This window comes from Sander lucioperca, chromosome 3 (assembly GCF_008315115.2).
Source record: "Sander lucioperca isolate FBNREF2018 chromosome 3, SLUC_FBN_1.2, whole genome shotgun sequence".
In the NCBI taxonomy this organism is placed as follows: domain Eukaryota; kingdom Metazoa; phylum Chordata; class Actinopteri; order Perciformes; family Percidae; genus Sander; species Sander lucioperca.
In genome coordinates this window covers 21,936,722-21,956,370 of record NC_050175.1, presented here as the reverse complement: position 1 = coordinate 21,956,370, position 19,649 = coordinate 21,936,722, and the positions used below count along the sequence as shown (strand labels likewise).

Below are 19,649 nucleotides of genomic sequence, written 5' to 3'. Positions count from 1 at the left end.
CAGCAGATATTAATCAGTGCCTGATCACTTCTCCAAGTAAAAATTGCTTGAAATACTTGGAAAAGTGATTATTTTTCCATCCATTTGCCCATGTTCCTCTAATCCAATTTTGGCTTATTTAGTTTTTCTATTGATCAACGGGCACCGGACTGAAATTAAACTGATTTGATAATCCCTGATTATAAAAAGAGTACAGTTTGATCAAACGTAATTGTATCCTAAATTCAAACATTACAACTTTCACCAAGTTGCATCAATATACACAAATACTGTGTGCTGAAAAATAATCCAACATACCTTTGGGAGGTCAATGCTTGCATCAGATGGGAGAGTCAAGCTTTTGTTGTGGTGGGTCTGCAGGTTTGAATAAGGCTGCGGTAGTAGCTGGGTTTGGGTGTAGGGCTGATGGTGGTAGCCATCGGTCTGGAAGGCGGTCGGCCTGGAGACGGAGGCACCTTGCACCTTCTCGCCCTGTTCTGTAACATTCTGTTTCGCCTGGTTAGCTTTCTTCTGCTGACCCTTCAGATCGGTCACAGTCTGTCTTTTGAGAGAAGATTTGGTAGTTGGAGAAAGAGATTCCTCTTGCTCACTTTTCAACAGCAGACCCTGGTTGTCTACCTGAAGGTTAACAAAAACAAGATGTGCTCAAAAAGGACAGTACAGATACATTTCATTGCAGCATTGATGTATGACTGTGCTGAATGTCTATAACCAATAGACAAATCTAGTATTGAGTCAACACTGCTCACAATGGTGCAGCTGCGTTTTTATTATTGATTAGAGTAATCCAAAAAAACAAAACACACACACTTCATTAACTAGCTTGAGCCTATTTGACCGTCCCTATGCACCCATCTAAGCACTAACCTTCCACTAAGATTAGACTAATTATAACCATCCAGACTGCAAAATAATATCAGCAGGTGGCAGGCCCTGCTACTTTAAAAGCTCCGACACCAATTGCAATTTTCACAGAGAGACACAGACCTGCTGTTTATCTCCGTCCCACCACTATATGCATCATTGTAATCACCAGCATTTTGAGAGCGCCTTGATTTCAAAATTAGACACATTTCAGGATGTAAAGCCTGAATGAATTGTGGGGATGGGCTGTTGAAAGGTGACATTGTTGGTAAGATCTAAAAGTCTTAAAATCTATTAAAACAGAGTGTACCAGGTTTATTTGAGGGAAATAGAGGGGGAGGATGGTAGTCAAAAGTGCGCAACGCAACGGGTAGCGCTCCACCTAGGAAAACAATGTTCCGGCCAGCGCAGAGCGGTTTTACCACAGATCATGTGTAGGCGGCTTAACGTTTGCTAAGAAACTACAGTGCCCAGCTGTTTTAGGAAATTATTTAGCATTTATGAAAAAAACTAAATTATGTCTTTGTGACCCGTTTTTATTAAAGACCACCATTATTCTTTAAGTCAATACTATGACAGGAAACAACACAAGGTTTCCATTTTTTCCCCTTACTGTCTGGAGACCATTTGATTAATCTCCAATACATTCAAAGAAAACAGTGCTATAGCTTTGATAACCAATAAACTCACGTGGCACAGTCTCGGCAGCGAGGACACCCTGGACTGCTTGGTCCCAAAGGGCCTGGCTGTGATTGCAGAAGAGAGACGAGACGAGCCCTCGGACCTCCGGTAACCCCGAGGAAGGCTGGCTGAGCCAGACCACGACGCGGTTCTGAACAAGTACTTGTTGACTTCTGCAGCCTGCTGGACACTGCCTTGCTCCACAGCTGGTTCCCAAGATGTCTTCTGGCTCTCTTCCTGGGACTTGTAGTTCTGGTGGGGCAAGTCCTCCAGAGCATTAACTCCAGCCTGATTAACAGCACCAGGGCAGAAACTGGGAACTTTTGGATCAAGGCAGAACGGAAGTTCCTTGTGACTCAACATGGATTCAGTAGGATCCCTGGGCTGGAAAGGAGCTGGGCTGCCCTGCGCTTTGACTTGGGTCTGGGAGCTGAAAGGGCAGTCCCGAGAAGGGGTGGTAACTCCTGTTCCATCTGAAGCCAAGGAGGCAAAGTGGGTCTTCTCTCCCAGGACGATCCCATCAGAGGCAGGCATGGCTCCAACTGATGATCCCTGAGGATAAATAAGTAAACACTGGCTGGAGATCTGCCATGCAACTTTTTCCACCACAATTACAATGTCAACACAACCAGGTACATCTGTAAACGTACCTGAGTGTAGGATGAGTCGTGGGGGCTAAGTGGAGCCTTGGGGCTGAAAGGTGCCTCCGTGGCGTAGCTGCGGGCCAGCAGAGCCCGAGTACGTGGCCGGAGATCAGAGCTCAATGATTTTGCTGAAGGAGAGGTGGAGTAAGGACGAGGGGCAGGGTAATGCCTGCGTGGTGACTGCTGGTCTCTGGGGAATCAGCATGTAAGGAAAGAGGAGCCATGTAATATAGGAAGAAGCAAAGGTTGGGGGGGGGGTGTCATATTACATGAGTTGACTGTGGCGTAATGAACAGTTAACAAGCAAGGTCAGCGGCTTTTAATACAATCTTCAAATTAATTGTTAGTAGAAACAGGGTTTGGAAGTGTAAGCTCTAGAGTTCCCATTACAACTGTAGATGGAGCGTACCTCTTTAGCTGTCCGCCTTGTGCTTCGTTCTTCTCAAATTTAGCCAGAGCTCCATTGGTCATCTGGTTGATGACATGTTCTCTGTCCTGCGACTTCCTGCGGAGGTCAGACTTGCTGCTCCTGCGACGATTCTTCCACTTTGACAAGTCCTGAAACAAATGCACAGCCTGATACACCGTTGCTTGCATGCATGCAACTACAATGTAATGTCAATATCAATATTTTAAGGCTCAAAACATTTTCTTTGAAAGATTATACTCTAAAAAAACATTTGTCAAGATTGAAAATTAATTCTTGACCTTAGTTGACAAAACACAATCTCTACAAATCTTCCTCCGCACATAAAGTTGTGGCATTATAGATGTTCAAATTTCCAGTTTTCGAGGAACTTTCAGGACTATTAAGGACTGACGTTATCAAGGTAAAGAATAAACTCAATTTTGAAACCAACATGAAAAAAAAAAAAAAAAAAAAAGTCATTAAAGTGCTCATCTAAATTCCAATACTTTTCAAGACTTACATCGTGCCACTGAGCTTCACTGTCCTGGTCCACATCGTAGATGGTGTTCACATCAGGAACTTTACGCACAGGGTATACCATCGGGATATCACTGAGTGATTTGCTCCTGGTTCAGACAGACATGGAAATAAATAATGGATATGCAAGGAAAACAAAGATGGTATTTAAAAACACTGTACACCATGTAGCAGAACAAGCATGATGCATAGTGGACAAGCATGATGCAACACACACACACACACACACACACGGCAACAGATGTTGCTGTCTGGATAACAACAGCCATGACTTGTAACAAGTAATAGCAATGCTGTGGGCAACAGAGGATGTCAGCTGTGACATTCAAATAACTTAAAGCAGCATTTAGCAGGTGGTATATCAAAACTGTGACATAATTTGATGGGAGGAACCAAGACTGTGATTACAAACCATCCTGTAGTTTGTCATAAATTCCACTGAGAAGTCTCTGCCTATAAAATTAATAGTGGGAGGTATAACAAGTGCTTCATCTTTATGAAAAGGCAAATGTTTACAGCATAATTTTCTTTGGAGGCAAGCCGAATACAAACAGCACGCCCAGATGAAGCAGCAGCATAGCAGTTGTGGTTGGAGTGGTCTCCAGAAACCTTTGTCCGAAACTTTAGACTCACCAAATCCAGCCAGGGTTGACCTGAACTGGTCTCTCAGGTCTGACCTGCATTTGATATGCTCTACAGAACCAAAGAAACAGACACAAAGACTGATGAACGCCATTATATATCTAAATGTAAAGGCAACTGGTTTGACAAAAGTAACTAACAGCATAGTAACACATGATGAAGGCCACGCAGGACAAGGGGCTAAACCAAACGAAAAAAACATTATATAGAGAGGAGGAATTTAATAGATTACGTAGAGGCAAAAAGAGGCAATGTTCTTTATATACAACAAATATGGCTTCAGTACCACAGCTGTAATACAACCCTACTAAACACAAAAGATCTTGGCAGAAAGAATGTTTAATGCACAATATTTTAACTTTATTCTCCCACACCAAAGCAATATCCACACAAAGTAAAACTGGAAAACATAGCGCTGGCACAAAATGTGTTATGATTCTGTTATGGCTATCAAAGTATGACACAAGGCATGAGTCATCGGTTTAATCATTATGAAGTAATGAGTCACTCAGCATGATGCTGTTAAAAATGTCCTCACATCGTCAGCACTATAAAGAAAGGTGCCAGAGTAAATGACAGATAATACACCATGCAGTAGACAGGAGAACATTAATCAGCAACAGTATAAATTCAAAGCACATTTGGTTTTCCTGATAACTTCACAAAACATCTATTTGATCAACAGGGCAAAATTTGCATATCAGATTTAAAGTGCTCATATTATGCTCATTTTCAGGTTCATAAAATTGTATTTAGAGGTTGTATCAGAATAGGTTTATGTGGTTTAATTTTCGAAAAACACCATATGTTGTTGTACTGTACATTGCTGCAGTTCCTCTTTTCACCCTGTGTGTTGAGCTCTCTGTTTTAGCTACCGAGTGAGGCATCACACTTCTATTCCACCTTTGTTGGGAGTCGCACATGTGCAGTACCTAGGTAAGGACTACTAGCTAATCAGAAGCAGAGTATGAGGGTGTGCCACGCTAGCAGCTAGCCAACCCAGTCTCACGGCAGTTCGTGAAATGGTCACGTTATTTAATCTATTGATTCGTGTACACGGGCACGTTTTTCTCGTTTTTTTCGTGGTGGCCAGCACGAAAATGTAAACTAATGTATTTCAATGGGAAGCATATGTCGTGATCACAGCACGACTACGGTAGCGGTTAGTATGAAATGCCGAAAATCCGCGTAAAGAGGTTGGTTGGAGTGGTGGATGGATCAAACAACACAGGACTTTCACCCCGGAGACCGGGGATCGTGGCCCGCGTGTGACGTTTTGTTTCCCCGTTGTCATTATCCTAATCACAACCGTCGTCGTCGCGCATCCCCCGTGGCCGTCTCCCAGCGTGTGAGGTGTCCTTTCCCCGTTCTTTTCCTAAACCCAACCTCCGCCATCCCGTTATTGTCGCGCATCCCCCGCGGCCATCTCCCGGCATGTGACACGTCCTTTCCCGTTCATCTTTTCCTAAACCCAACCTCCGTATAGATGGTTCCTATTTCGTGCTGGCCACCACGAAAAAAACGAGATAAACGTGTTCTTGTACACGAATCAACAGATTAAAAATAACGTGACAATTTCACAAACTGCTGTGAGACTGTGTTGAGCTAGCAGCTAGGCGAGCATTATAACGTGTTACAAAGTGACACACGTTCGTCACAGAAGTAAAGGCTGGACTACAATAGAGCTGTTTGGAGCAGTTTGTGAACAGTGTTTTCGGTTGGAGATGGTAAGTCCCTTTGGGGTGGACTTTGGGCTTTTTCACTTTGGAAGCCTATTACATGCACAAAAAAAAGATATATAACACAATAAAGGAAAGGGAAAACGCCAAAAAGCTTAATATGAGCATTTTAAGTAGTTTGCTGATTGATTAGCTATTTGCAAATGCAAGAATAACAGGTGTACTTTGCCACTTTGGTACACAATGAGATAACAAGTAGGATGGTGTGTTAGAGCTTGTGTCAACAGTCTGTGCAGTTTGTGTGTTTGGGACTGCCTGTGCGCGCTCGGTGTGGATCTTCATGACAGTAGAGAACGTTCAGGCTTGGGGAGAGTTTCTTAGAAATGGTTTGGAGGCTCTCCAGATGTACCAGAGATGTTTTGTACTGCAGCAGATCTCACAAGCCAGGAAATGAAGTCAAACACTTCCTCGGAAGAACCCAAAGCTTTATGGCTACAGTCAAAGGAAGAAAAAAAAAAAAAAAAAAAAGCATAAAATGAGTATATTATTAACAGCCGACTTAAAAGTAACACAGGAAGTCTTCTAAAGAGAGAAACTTGGATAGAAATTTGCAAGATGTTGGGTTCTGCAGTTTTAGCTTACATCATCTTTCAAGTAGTGCTAGCTATTCCCATGTGCCTAGCAAACTAGGATTCAGTTTTCTGGTGTATTTAAGCTGGATTCAGTAACCACTATCTAATGCTATAGCCGAAAAATAATAACAGACAGAAGACATTTGAGCACATGCCATCATGTCACACAGCCAGTTACTTTAGCACAAAGAAGAAGCTTGTCAGATTTCACTTAAGTACGTACAGTAAGTCACACTCCAGCCATGTCATATTGTTTCTTTAAAAGTTATGAATATTTGCTGATCAAGCAATGCATCTGCAAACTTAAAACATTAACGCAAACAGCAACAGTACAACACGGCAGCTTCAGCTTCACCTTGTATTAGTGAATAAAGCATTTGTAAATCTTAAAGATTTCACACTTGCACGATCAGCCCTGCCTTGCTTCGTAGAGCAGTAAAAAACAGCCAACAGACCTTAAGCCTTGCATAATACGATACCAGGGTCTCCTCTGGGAGCCGAGGTAGATCGTCCGCACACGAGTCTCCTCTTCAGGTGTCCAATATCGGGGTAAGAAGCGGTCGTAGTTGGGGTTGTTTGATGTCTGATGAAGGGTCTGCTGCACTCGCCGGAAATACAAGTCATCTAGGACAGGATCTGCGTCAGTATAATCGTCGTCGGAGTCGTCCTCACATAGAGCTCTTAGGAAAAGCTCTTCATCAATGGCACACTCGGGAGGACACGCAGTGAGGTGGGGTTGAGGAGAGAAAGGGGCATCTTCAATGCTGCAGCAAAGAGCGGTATACCCACATCTATGTTTATGATGATCACACAGACATCACTTTGGATAAAGTAGTAACACCAAGTGTCACAGAAATTATCTCCGAGCTGCTCCAACGTGTTAAAAAAGCAGACGTGTGGCATGATTAATGCATGGAGGCAAATTCTCTGTTTTTTAGAGGATAAAGTTAGGGTTACACAATGCTTTTCAATTTCCAAGCAGTGGAGTGGTAGGTAATGTTGAGTAATAACGGAGCCAAGCAGAGCATCGACAACACGTTGGCCTGCCACATCAAATATTGGATGTCATCATCTACTTCTAAAAAAAATAAAAAATTGTTATTGTAATTTGTTGAGCAAGATTTGTTTAAAAAAAAGTTGACTGACAACATCACAAGAGATCCACTCATGTTTAACGTGCTGCTGTTTTCACAATACCAAACAAAACAGAAAAAGTTCTGATGCGATTATAGTTGAAAATAATGAAAAAAAGGCTTAAACATTATTAAAATATGAAACGAATTACGACCCTGTGTTTAGTCTACTTGTGAAGGCTGTGTTTATGAATGCATGCCTCTCCATCATTGTTTGGGCTTGGTGTGAAGAAAAAGTTATTTCAAGAAACTCCAAACTGCAGATCAGTCCATAACTGATTTGCCAACCTTGAAATTTGCTACAAAATGCCTTTCAACCAAGAACAATGTCATATTACTAATGATAGATATTATTTAACCCGGTTCTCTCATAGTATTTTTTACCACCTACAATATTAGAAAGACAGCAGTTTCCTTTACACTGTATGTTACTGTTGGACTCTGAAATAAAATGTTTTCTATGGTATGTATAAGATGAAATTCTACATAAAGGAGGGCAATACAAATAAACACAGAAAAGGTACACATTCTAATCCACTGAGGAATTGAATGTTAAAAGAAAAATCCTTTAGCAACTGTGGATGAGTGAGTTAGTGGCAGTAAGTGAACTCTCTCTGTACAGTAGCCGAAACATTTGCAGTACCTGGCGAGTGGACTAGCGCAGCCCCTTTCATTCTCTTCCCGTCCCTGTTTTCTCCGTAGGAGTGGCGGTGGAACATAAGCCTTGTTTTGTTGGGTTGAAGGCTGGGTGGGCTCCATCTTGAACACCTGCTCAGCTTCCGCGTCACTTCCACAACCTTGAGATCGCACAGACATGTGGAAAATGAGCAAGAGAAAAAAGATAAGTTTGGAGGACAAGGAAACTAAAACCAACTGGAAAGAAAACTGACTGAGCCTAAAAAAGGGTGTAAATATCAGAGAACATAAGAGAAGAACGTTTAGTGTGACTGAGTCTTCACACAGCCAAGTATTTGCCCTCTCCCATCACACAAACTTTTATCACCACAGTGTGGAACTTGCCACAGTCTAGAGACCAAGAGAGCAGACAAAATGACACTGAGTAGGAAGATCAGAATGTTGTTGATCCAACTAAATTTGGTTGATCATAATAACATATGGTTGTTGTAATTCACGAGTTTTTGAAAAATCCATTTCTGTTCTGGCATGTTCGTGCAGACTGACAGTAGAAGGTAGGTCTCAGGGAAAACAAATGTTTGTGGATAGGAAGTAATGTATTCCACTCAAGCAAAAGTTGGAACAGCAGTTTGTTCAGCAGGTTTAGCTTGCACAAAGAAAAACAGAAACTGGGCTGGCCACAGTGTTTGACTACCAAGGGATTTTAGCAAATTGCAGTGCATAAACTCTAACAAAAGGAACTCTCTTTTACAGCCAAACAAAAAGGAAGTCACACTTCAGGAGATTGTATGGAGAATGCACCGGTAAACATACTTTCATTGTTTGGGAGGACACCTCGGGAGTACAGAAAGTCGATGCTGTCGGCAGAGTTCCCCATCTTATAGCTCGGTCTGATGCGCCGACATTCCTCCCTCTCTGGGTCCCAGCACTCTTTCACATTACTGCCCTCATCTAGAGCCTAGATTTAGAAGGTGGGGTTAGTGTTAATAATAATAATAATAATAATAATAATAATAATAATAATAATAATAATAATAATAATAGATAAAGAACTACAACTGTGTAAAAGCCTAGAAGAGCAGCTCACCTTGGACAACGCCAACCCTAACAGCCCTTCAAAGGCCTTGAAGTTCAGCTGAGGACCACTGTAGAATGCGTCAAGGTGAGCCTTGCGACCCAACCAGTAGATTGTGATGAGAACCTGAGTGAACAAAGACAAGTAACCTACCACACACACAGCTTCCTTCCCCATCGCTGCTAAAAAGGAACCTGTAGGGTTTCCTATGAACTGAACTTATTTCAGCAGCCCGCCTGTTTTTCCTCACCTGTTATATCCCACCTACGGGTGGCTAAGGCACAACATGAAATGCCCACCCTGATCTAATTCGTCTTCAACTCAAAAGCCCAAACCACAGAGAGGGATTTCTGATGTTCAATAACTCCCTTATGAATTAAAGGCATACTATGTAACTTTCCCCTCTTTGGTTCCCCTACAGGTGGTCTCATTGGAACTACAGCCGCGTGAGCTGTAGTTCCAATGAGACAACCTGTAGGGGGACCAAAGAGGGGAAAGTTACATAGTATGCCTTTTACAGTTTGGCAGATTAGGATCTAGGCCAACATAAACAAAAAACGTTCTAACTACGGGTGTAACAACATCAATTTGGATCGATATTTCGATTCAATCAAGGATCCAATTTTATCGATACAAAGTGAAGATAGATACATATTGTCATCATTAAGATGCGTCTTTATTTTGAAATCCCACTTATATTTATTCTTTTTATTAAAAAGATTTAATTTAAAATGCCTGGAAGAGCTTAGTAATGAAATTGTCTGCGTTGCGTTAAATGGACTTAGTATGTATCGTCTCGTATCAGTCGCAGGCCCCTGAATTGAATCAAAATCGTATCGTGGTAGACTTTGGACAACGATTCTATATTTACTGATATCACAAAGAATCAATATATCGTATCGTGATAAAACGTATGATTTACACCCCTAGTTCTAACTACCGTAGTTAAAAAGACGTGACCCAACACATCAATGAAAAGGTTGCAATGAGTTACCCAACTAGAAATATACAGGGGAAAAACTGGCAACCCTGTCCCTAGAACTGCAACAAAAAATGGCCATCAGCATTGTACATAAGACTAGCATTTTACTTTTTCCAAGTAAACTGCTGCCAAGTGTGACACTGCCATTTTTCAGCCCCTCCCCTCTCATGCAGGTTGACAGATGCATGTACATCTGTGTCTGGCAACATTATGTTTTCAGTTACATCAGAGAGGAGGTTATGCTTTGAAAGACCTTGAGGAGTGCTCTGCATTTTAGAAACTTCTCAGAAGACAAACCACACAGATATTAAAAAGGATAATATATAATTAATACAGTATATAGTATACACTCACCGGCCACTTCATTAGGTATACCTGTACAACAGCTTTGCCATGAATTCTACTTTTATGAACTGTTGTATTTTCGGTTTTGAATCTTTATGCTTATGTAAAGCACTTTAAAATTCCCTTCATGTCTGAATTGTGTTATATAAATAAATTGCCCTGCAATCAAAACTGAACATTATTATCTTTGTAGAGGCAGAATGTATGGCAGAGTTGTTGTATTGGATCACAGATGGTACAAGTTAACCTAATGAAGTGGCAGGTGAGTGTACTCGTTTTAAGCTAAATGCTAATGTCAGCATGATAAGCAATTCCACATGATGATGTTAAGCAGATAGTGTTCACCATCTTAGTTAAGTGTGTTAGAATGATAATATTTTCTAATCTGCACTAACCACAAAGTACAGCTTAAGTGGTCAAATAAAATCAATAAATCAATCAAGCTGAGGCTGATGCGAATGTTATTTGTTTTACTGGTATTTGGGATTTGACACTAACATTTTGATGATGGACAGTGCTAGCTTTAAGCATGCTTAAAAATGTCATATCAAGTCTGCCAAAAAATGAGGGAATTCGTTTTTCCTTTTTACACACACACACACACACACACACACACGCACTGCACTTTCCCCACAGCATCAGCCACATGAAATACTGGTGAACAGAGGTATGTGGCCATGTAAGCTTAAAACACTATCCATGGGACCAAATGCTGTTGTCAGTCAGAAATACACCTGCCATTACTAAAGACAGTGAGTAAAGGCTTGTGAAATATGGACCTCTTCCTGACATGTAGTGTTTTACCATTTCAGCAAGCAAAGCGTTTTAGACAATTTATTTCTTATTTGCCTCAAGGCAAGGGATATTTTTTGACGGACGGCCTTTCTCCCTGGAAGAGCAGCAGCCTGTGTTGCAAAGGGATTATCCACAACACTACGTGTGAGAATTTCTCTATCTGTATCTTAAAGTCATTCTAGAGCGGTCAGCAGATTGCAAAAAGATTAGGGCTGTCAGCATTAACGCGTTAATCGCGATGGGATTAAGGGCCGAGCATAACGCGTTAATTTTTTTTTTTAATCGCATGTCGCCATTTATTAATTTATTTTCACTTCACTCGGCTTCGCGCTGTGCCCAACTACCATTTTGACCCTTTGCCATACTTCCTCGTAACACATCCTGCTGCTGAAGGCTGCAGGCATGATGGAGAAAGACAGCAGCAACACAATTCTGAATGGCGCTTTTTATTTTCCAAAACTCCCGGATGGGTCGAAAGCCATATGCATATTGTTTAAAGCCAAATTTAAATATCACCGAAGCTCGTCAAGCTTGAGCTACCACCTACGAGCTAAGCATAGTACAGTTAACGTGACTCAGGATGATGCTAGCAGGCTCAGGCAAAGCACTATTTTGGAGAGTGCTACTTGCCGACCTCTGGATGAAACCAAATCCCAAAAAAAATTACTACAGCTCTTGCAAAATGAGTGGCAACTAATTGCAGACCTGTCAGCATCGTAGAAGACTGTTCTTAAAGACTACGGTTGGCATGTTCTGACCCGTCTTATACATTGCCGTCGAGGGGGACAGTAGTTTCACGCATACACAGCCTGTACGACACGGAGAAAGCTGCCAAACTGGAACTGCTGCAAAGTGATGCAAGGTGATCACTGCGATTAAGAAAAATTAATCGTTAAACAGCCCTAAAAAAGATCCATTTCTGGCCCTTAAGAGATTTGAATAATTGAATAAATATTGTCTAGCACAATGCTAGTGAGATGAAAAAGATGAGAATTTAGAGTTCTAGCCATCATTGGTAGAGTAGCAATAGAACCTTATAAAGGGTTACTTTCACGTTTTTCAGCAGAAAGTATGTACAGAGAGCTACTATAATAAGCAGTTTTTCAAAAACAGGCAATTCTGTTGGCCATCTATGCCTGTTTGAATCACTGAAACTAAATTGGTGATAGTTTTCCCCTCATTTGTACAACCTGAGAGCAAACAAGCTGTGTTATGCAAGTCTTAAGCACCGGGACAGGATGTGTTCACTATTCTTTAATAGCTTGCCACCTACCTCGTGCCAAGGAAATCATTACACTACACAACAGGTCATCATAATTATTTCTATTTAATGGTGTTATTTGCCACGTATCATTTTATTTATCATTCATTATGTAGGAACCCTTAAATCTCTCACCAAGCCCTGTTAACATTGGCCTCACCCATGTTGTGCATTCTGGCATCAGCAGACACTTTCTGAATATCATCTACATTGAGATTAACTGAAAACTCGATAACTGTAATAATAAAACAGGATTATAAAACATCCCTCCAATTAATTTAAATATGTAGGGTGTATTCCACATTGCATCACTACTGTATGCAAAAACAGTGACGCTCAGCTCTGTTTTGCAACTCTAAAATGTTATGTATGAACAACTTTTAATTTTTTTATGTATCTGGTTGGAGACCTGCATGAACACTGTATTTCAATGGACGCAAATTGACCCTAATTGGTTAATTCAAAGAAAAATGCTACACCCATTTCAAAGAAAGAGCACTCTGACAAACAGCCTCATTACTGGGTCCGAGTTGTCAGCTATTGTGCGATTCTAATAAGGCTTCAACCAAAACAACCTCATAGGGCTTCGAAACATGCAAAATACCAGCAGTGCACACAAGCGTGTACACATACGGTACTCACATGTTCCACGAACACAAAGCACACACATAGTTGTAGCTGGGACAGACAAGTGTACAGATGCAGTTTAAAAAAAGCATAGAGATAAACATTAAGCTACATTTTAGCACAGACTAATAGCAGATTTTTGGGATAAACAGCCAAACTCAATCAACAAATCAACCCCCTTGACCATCATCACTCGGTTTCTTCATGCTGGTAGCATGTTGGCATCAACATCAGGAGCTGGAACCTGTGCGCTACAGCTACTGGTTTATTCTAACTGGGTTGATAAATAGGATGTTGACTATCTCACATGTACACCAGGTCAATGCAGTGGCAGTGTTAGGGGACATTTACTAGTAAAAGGGAGCATGACAGAGTTGTTTAAGGTTTTAAAACTTACTGGCCAAGAGAGGGAATGAGGAAAATATATGATTGATAGAAAAAAAAAAAAAAAACATTTGAGGAGAATAATTAGAGCAGTCAATTCTAGTCAAACTTACATTTTTGAGTCTTCTGTTGCTTTCATCTCGCCTAAAATAAATAAAGATAAATATTGACAGAATAGTGATATAATAGTGGTTAATGCTGCAATTTACAGTACAACTGCACATAGTTGACATCTCACACACAACTACAGTGACATCTCAAGCCTTCTCATTTGCAATGCTCTACTAATCAGCTACTTATCAGAATTTATACAGGCTATCAACTCATATAGCAGCAGCTTGTCGCCAGGCAAAGCTCACACCTTTAGAAATGCAAAGCAGCTGTGAGACTTAAACTATAAACCCTACTTTTTCAGCACAGCTATTGCAGTAAAAAAATACCTCAGTCTTTAATGTGCTCAACATAGCCAATACAGAAAACATACAGCCCCTCCACCGTCATATTAGTCATGTGAGTTGACCTTCAGAAATCAAGGTGTGCTTCTCTTCTGTGCTGGAATGAGCACCTGTAGCTTTAGGTAGTTTTACACTTACACTTAACCTGACATGACACGGCTTCTGTGAGACAACTGTACTGTACCTGACAGTTGCACGAGTGGACAGGTCCTGCAGGTCTCCTGGATGAAACAGCTGAGACACATTCAGTCCCAGTTTCCCACAGGCTTTCAGGAATACATTCACATTATCCTGCAGATTAAAATGACAAGACAGCCAAATGAGTGCACGTAGAAAACTGTTCCCTGTAACATTATGCTCGCTTAAAAGACAAGTTTCCTCTGTTAGCAGCTAGCCAATTCGCCCTATTTGAGACTCTCGTCCACTGCATCAGATCCCAAACAATGACACTACCTTGGTAGCATCAGATAAACGTTAGCTAAGCAAATCGATACTTTAAGAAGTGAAAATTGAGAGCTGAGAAGAGGATAATTTAGCTCAACGTTGTCAGTTTCTACTTAGCTATTGTTATTACAGCCAATTGTGAAAGTTCCGATTCTTTTTGAAAAGAAGTCATTTTAGGTACACCATATATTTAGGCTCTCTCACTTCGATAGGGAGGGTTAGACAATTAACGCTTTGGCCGCCTCTAGTGGCAATTAGACAAACTGCTGGGTGATGTCAAGTCATGTGTAAAGTGATACACAGAATGCACTTTTTTTTTTTTTTTTTTTTTTTTTTTAAAATAGGAATATTCATAATGATTCAAAACTTTGTCCAATAGGCACTTTTTACATATAATCGGAGTTCCAATTACCTTGTAAAGATAATAAATCTACTGAAAATATAAAAGAAGCTTAATATTCACTGTGATTAATTACCAATGTCAATTAAGGTTCAAAGTTCTACAAACTGGATATTTATTCTGAACTTATTTAAATGGCTGCTTGAGGCTAAATAAAAATCAATGTAAACATGTAAGTCAGCAGTAATATAAAGTATATTTAATTTGTAGTTGCTGGTAAAAACATGCAAAATAGCCAGTATGTTCCTTTAGGATGTCAAAGTAACTGCTGATTGTCTGCTGCATCTGCATCTCACACCCCACCATCACCACCTTCAGTCCAGCATTTCTTGGCCCCTGATGAGAGCTTGCAATTGATTTATTTGCGCAGTTTTGGAAATTATACTTGTATGAAGCCATCAAAAACACAGCCTGAAGCCAAAATAGAAATCTGCATTTGTATCTATGCCGGGGTTGTTTTTATATATATATATATATATATATATATATATATATATATATATATATATATATATATATATAATATATATATATATATATATATATATATATATATATATATATATATATATATATATATATATATATATATATATATATATATAAATAAATATATATTTTTTTTTTTATTTTATTTTTTTTTTTTACATATTTAGCAGTTGTCGCACTGAAATGCCGTTTCAGGACTGCGGCAACACCGTCTTTCAGTGCCTTAAACAGGAAACCACACAATGTGTCAAAACTTCCTGGCTAGCAGGTGCCTTCTTACAGACAGAAACAGAGACAGAGAGAGACAGAGACTCACCAGGCCAGCGATGGGAGTAGAAAGCCTGTTTACTCTCTTAATGATGCCAGGTTTCAACTGGTTGATCAAGCTATAAAAAGGGAAAACAAATTAGCAAACAGTTTCCATATATTCCAGGTTGATGTTGAACATATTTGAGAACCAATATATTGTATCATAAGGGTCCCATTCCACAAAAGCTAAAAAGATTTGGGCTAATAAACGCAGACTTTCACTTCCAATAAAGAAATTATATTTAAAAAGAAATGCAAAAAAAAAAAAAACACTTGCTTATAAATCAGTTTGATTGCATCTTAGACAAAAGAAACAAGAGCTTTAAGCTAACTTCTTGGCGAACCTGCTAGCCTTAAACTTGTTATAAAAGTCAGTGGTTATTTAGAGGAAGAAAATGGCTACTTCTTACACTCCACAGAAGATACAGAAGAGTTGGTGGGAAAAAGGTGTCTGATGGTCTGTATTACATGCAATTTTAATTCTTGGGATATGAATTGTTGTTTGATACCTAAACTTAAAAGGCATGTTTTGAGATACGGAGTGCAGTGACAGAGTGTAATTTAGGATACGACTATTTCTAAGTTCATCCAGGGCTGCTGCCTGCTGCTGAAGCCAAACTGGCAAATTAGCCTGCCTGACTACACTAACCATAGGTTTGCCATCGTTTGACTTGAATTCAATTCTCTGAAATTAAAATGTGACATTGTAAAAGGTTTGTGTATCATTACTCACTCGCACAGCAGGACTCCGTTCTCTAAGGCAGCACGGAAATCGTTGCAACCAAACGATTTTCCAGTCACTTCCTAAAAAACAAAACAGGTTATTTTTTTGCTTTCTGTATTTAACTAGTGAGATTTATGTTTCTTTCAAATACACACCTGGAGGTCCAACACAGTCTCAACAGTTGAACCTAAAAAGCGATGAACACTTTTCCTACATTTTACCTAAAACCATGCATGTGTTGCTGCATGTGTTGCTGCATATACATTATTATATATAGTTATTTTAACTATGATGCTCAAGTACTGTGATGGCACATTTGAGTGGATGTCTGTAAATCCAAACAGCCAACTGAGAAACACCAGTCACATCAATAGGATTTTATACTAAAACCTGATATATTGATTGACATTAGCTTTTATCATTAGCTAATACCCATTAGCATACTGGTATGGTATACATGTCAGCCGACAGAAACAAGAAATCCCAAAGATAGGTTTAAACAGTTTTCAGAGTTTGTCCACCATACAGTGCTGACAAGTTTATTTTTCAACTGTAAAACATCCCTCTCTATGTGTATGCACCATCACAAATCTTATAAAAAAAAAAAAAAAAAAATTGCTTAAACCCTCAAATATGGATACCAGCCCTTAAAAAGTCCTGCTATATTTTATACAGCTCCAGCATGTTGCCAATAGCTTCACAAACGGCTTTAGTGTTAACACAAGTAAGAGTAAACATTCATAGTAGTACTGAACTGGAGAAAACAACAACAGTTTGTAAACTGCAGTGTGGTTGCTACTGTGTTAAAAGTATTTTTAATCCAACAGTTTGGTTCAACTGTTGAGGAACGAGTTGGTCCTTTATGCACTCCTGGTAAAACACACACAAGCTGTTAAGTGGCTGGTAGTGGAAACAACTATGGTAAAAAAAGAAAGAAAATAGGAAAACAAGGTCCTGGTTGAAGTTACTTGAAGTAATTCATTAGCCCACAGTGCAAGCATTTGCCTGTTGTTCTCAACAGTAAAATAGAGTAAATTAAGTGAGCTGGATACCATTTCAGCTAAAAGAAATCATCCTATCCCTCAACTACTGCACAAAAGCAAGGCTCTATACAAATAATCGCAAAATATCTAGCAAGCAAAACAGTGGGCTATAAAAAAATGAATGTATATTAACAAGCATCCTGACAAAAACAGCAAATATGTTTTTGATCAAAACAAAGAATACAACATAACCTAAATGGTTTTACATGGCACAACAAGCACAAGGCAAAGCAGGCTTTGTAACGAGGACATAAAAATGAGGCTATTAAGATTCGGCTACATAACTAATAGAGGGCCCCAAAAGGCTATTCTTCTCACTAATTAGTCCCCCCAGGAATCCACAATCACAATTCATTTTTGGTAGAACTGGGCACCAGGCACAGAGCGGAGGCTTCTCAGTGGAATCAGGAGGACAATGCAGTGCCAGGTTAACGCAATAAAACACAATCATGTGGTCAACATACTGTCTGTTCTACAGCAACACAACTTTAATTGGTCATTTCAATCAACAACTGTCCCTATGAAACCACAGACTCAATGGATTTCAGCCATGTGCTCTTATGTGTGACTTGCAAACTTCTCTACAAAGCTTAATTTGTTAAAATCCAAAAGGATCAAACGAGGCAATTATCTTACCTGCAATGTAAACACAGGCATCATTACTGAATCTGTGATCCAGTTCTAACGCGTAGTCTATAATGTAACATTTACGATCGATTCACCTGCAACTATTTTGATAATTAAATATTCATTAATAATTTTTTACCAAGCATTTGTACCAAGCCTTTGTTAGTTCCAGCTTCTCAAATGTGAGGATCTGAAGTTTTTCTGTGTCACACATGAAAGAAACCATTTTGGACTTTTGATCAGATAAAACAAGAAGAAGATGTCACCTTGGCCCCCAAAAAATTATAACTAGCATTTTTAGCTATTTTATGATATTTTATAGACAAAGCAAATAATGGAGCAACTAATTGGCAGATTAATCGATAATAGAAGTAATTGTATTCAAAATAGGTAAATTGCACTACATTTAAGAGACAAATTCCTCTGGTTCAGGATATGGCGGGCATAACATAGAAGGACACCAGCCTATACTGTAAATTGGACTGTGCTATTTCACCAGAAACTAAATGGCCTGTTAACACAATGTGGTAGAGGCCAATTCAATCCAAGGACGCATATTACCCTGCAATCTGTAACACTGAATATTAGTGCCAACGCATTCCCGATGTTGTTTGGCACAAGGGAGAGTTTATGACACCATTTCCTTAAAAGCAACACACACACACACACACACACACACACACACACACAGGACAGAAATCTAAAAATGAGACGCAACTGACATTAATGGTCTAATTTACAGTTGGTCAACATTCAGTGCCCACAGTCTACAGTTGTATTCTAGTTTTTGTATTCTAGTTGTATGTATTGGTTATGATTTAAGGATTACAACTTCAACAATGTTTGGACAGGAGCAGTCTGTAACAACCTAGAAAATGGATTGTTATGAAAACCACATCTTCCACAGTGCGTGCATGCCTACACCACTTCTCAGTGGACAAAGAACAGGCCTCACAGTGTTAGACTTCTCTCTTAAACATCACCTAATTATCTGCCTTTCTTCCATGTGCATTCCTCTCTCTCAGGTCCTGCAGTCAAATCATTTTTATCAGTGCAACCACAGAAGATTCTCACATAGGACGCTCTGTGTCAGGAGGCACTTACTACACTTATCGGATTCTTATCGAAGAATATTTTGCATTTGAACTCTGATAAGTCTGTAAAATTAGTGTATGAGTGTTGAGTGGGAGGCATTTAAAATATGAGTGTCAGCATCAACTGTTTTTATGTAGTTAAAGTCCTTATGATAATTTTAATTTTCATTGCTGAAATGTCTGCCTCTGACTAATATAAAACATTTCCTGTCTCCACAAGGGGTTAAATGACTGACTACTGACTAGCCAAATCTTCATGGGTGTTTGCACAGGATTAAGTGTAGAGGAGCACAAACAAACAAACAAACAAACAAATAAAACACAGATGAAAGTGAACCATGTACCTCAATCCAGCGTTGAGCCTCGTTGAACGCGTCTGCACAGCTGACACTGGTCTGCTGGCGCCACTCCATCGTTAATCTTCCAAACAAGCAAAATGCACAACTCTAATGAAAGGGAAGAGGTCACATTTAGTTAAACTCATTCATTATGGAGCGACCACGCCGTGAGCCACCATCGTGCTCAGCAAATAAGTTAAATTAATGTCAACAAACAAGAGTAAAAGTCAAGCAATTTGATTTAAAAAGAGATATTTTTTAAATAGCTGCTTGTTCAGTCACCTTGTGCTGTGTGTGGCTGCTCACCGGTGAAAGTTCTCTGCTAATTGATCACCGGACACTCCGCACTTCTGCCACCGACTTTCCATCACTGACAAGTTCCGCTTATTGGTTAAAGTGG

The 19,649-nt window shown here is 39.7% G+C and overlaps 1 protein-coding gene across 11 annotated transcripts in view; it reads right to left on the bottom strand.

The window, feature by feature from the left end:
- The window catches only part of LOC116067754 (LIM domain only protein 7-like), a 32,856-nt gene extending 13,207 nt beyond the window's left edge, over window positions 1-19,649 (bottom strand). For 9 of the 11 annotated variants that reach the window (XM_035999481.1, XM_031324314.2, XM_031324321.2 and 6 more), the window contains exons 1-15: window positions 19,532-19,649; window positions 19,256-19,357; window positions 16,157-16,227; window positions 15,431-15,500; window positions 13,966-14,072; window positions 13,440-13,470; window positions 8,945-9,058; window positions 8,671-8,815; window positions 7,865-8,018; window positions 3,769-3,828; window positions 3,119-3,224; window positions 2,599-2,747; window positions 2,196-2,379; window positions 1,555-2,097; window positions 298-618 (exon numbers count right to left, since the gene is read on the bottom strand). In XM_035999481.1, coding sequence (XP_035855374.1) covers window positions 298-618; window positions 1,555-2,097; window positions 2,196-2,379; window positions 2,599-2,747; window positions 3,119-3,224; window positions 3,769-3,828; window positions 7,865-8,018; window positions 8,671-8,815; window positions 8,945-9,058; window positions 13,440-13,470; window positions 13,966-14,072; window positions 15,431-15,500; window positions 16,157-16,227; window positions 19,256-19,324 — 2,124 coding nt within the window. In that variant the 5' untranslated portion in view covers window positions 19,325-19,357; window positions 19,532-19,649. The remainder of the gene's footprint in view (window positions 1-297; window positions 619-1,554; window positions 2,098-2,195; window positions 2,380-2,598; window positions 2,748-3,118; window positions 3,225-3,768; window positions 3,829-7,864; window positions 8,019-8,670; window positions 8,816-8,944; window positions 9,059-13,439; window positions 13,471-13,965; window positions 14,073-15,430; window positions 15,501-16,156; window positions 16,228-19,255; window positions 19,358-19,531) is intronic. The other 2 variants (XM_035999483.1, XM_035999488.1) reach the window with 2 other exon arrangements.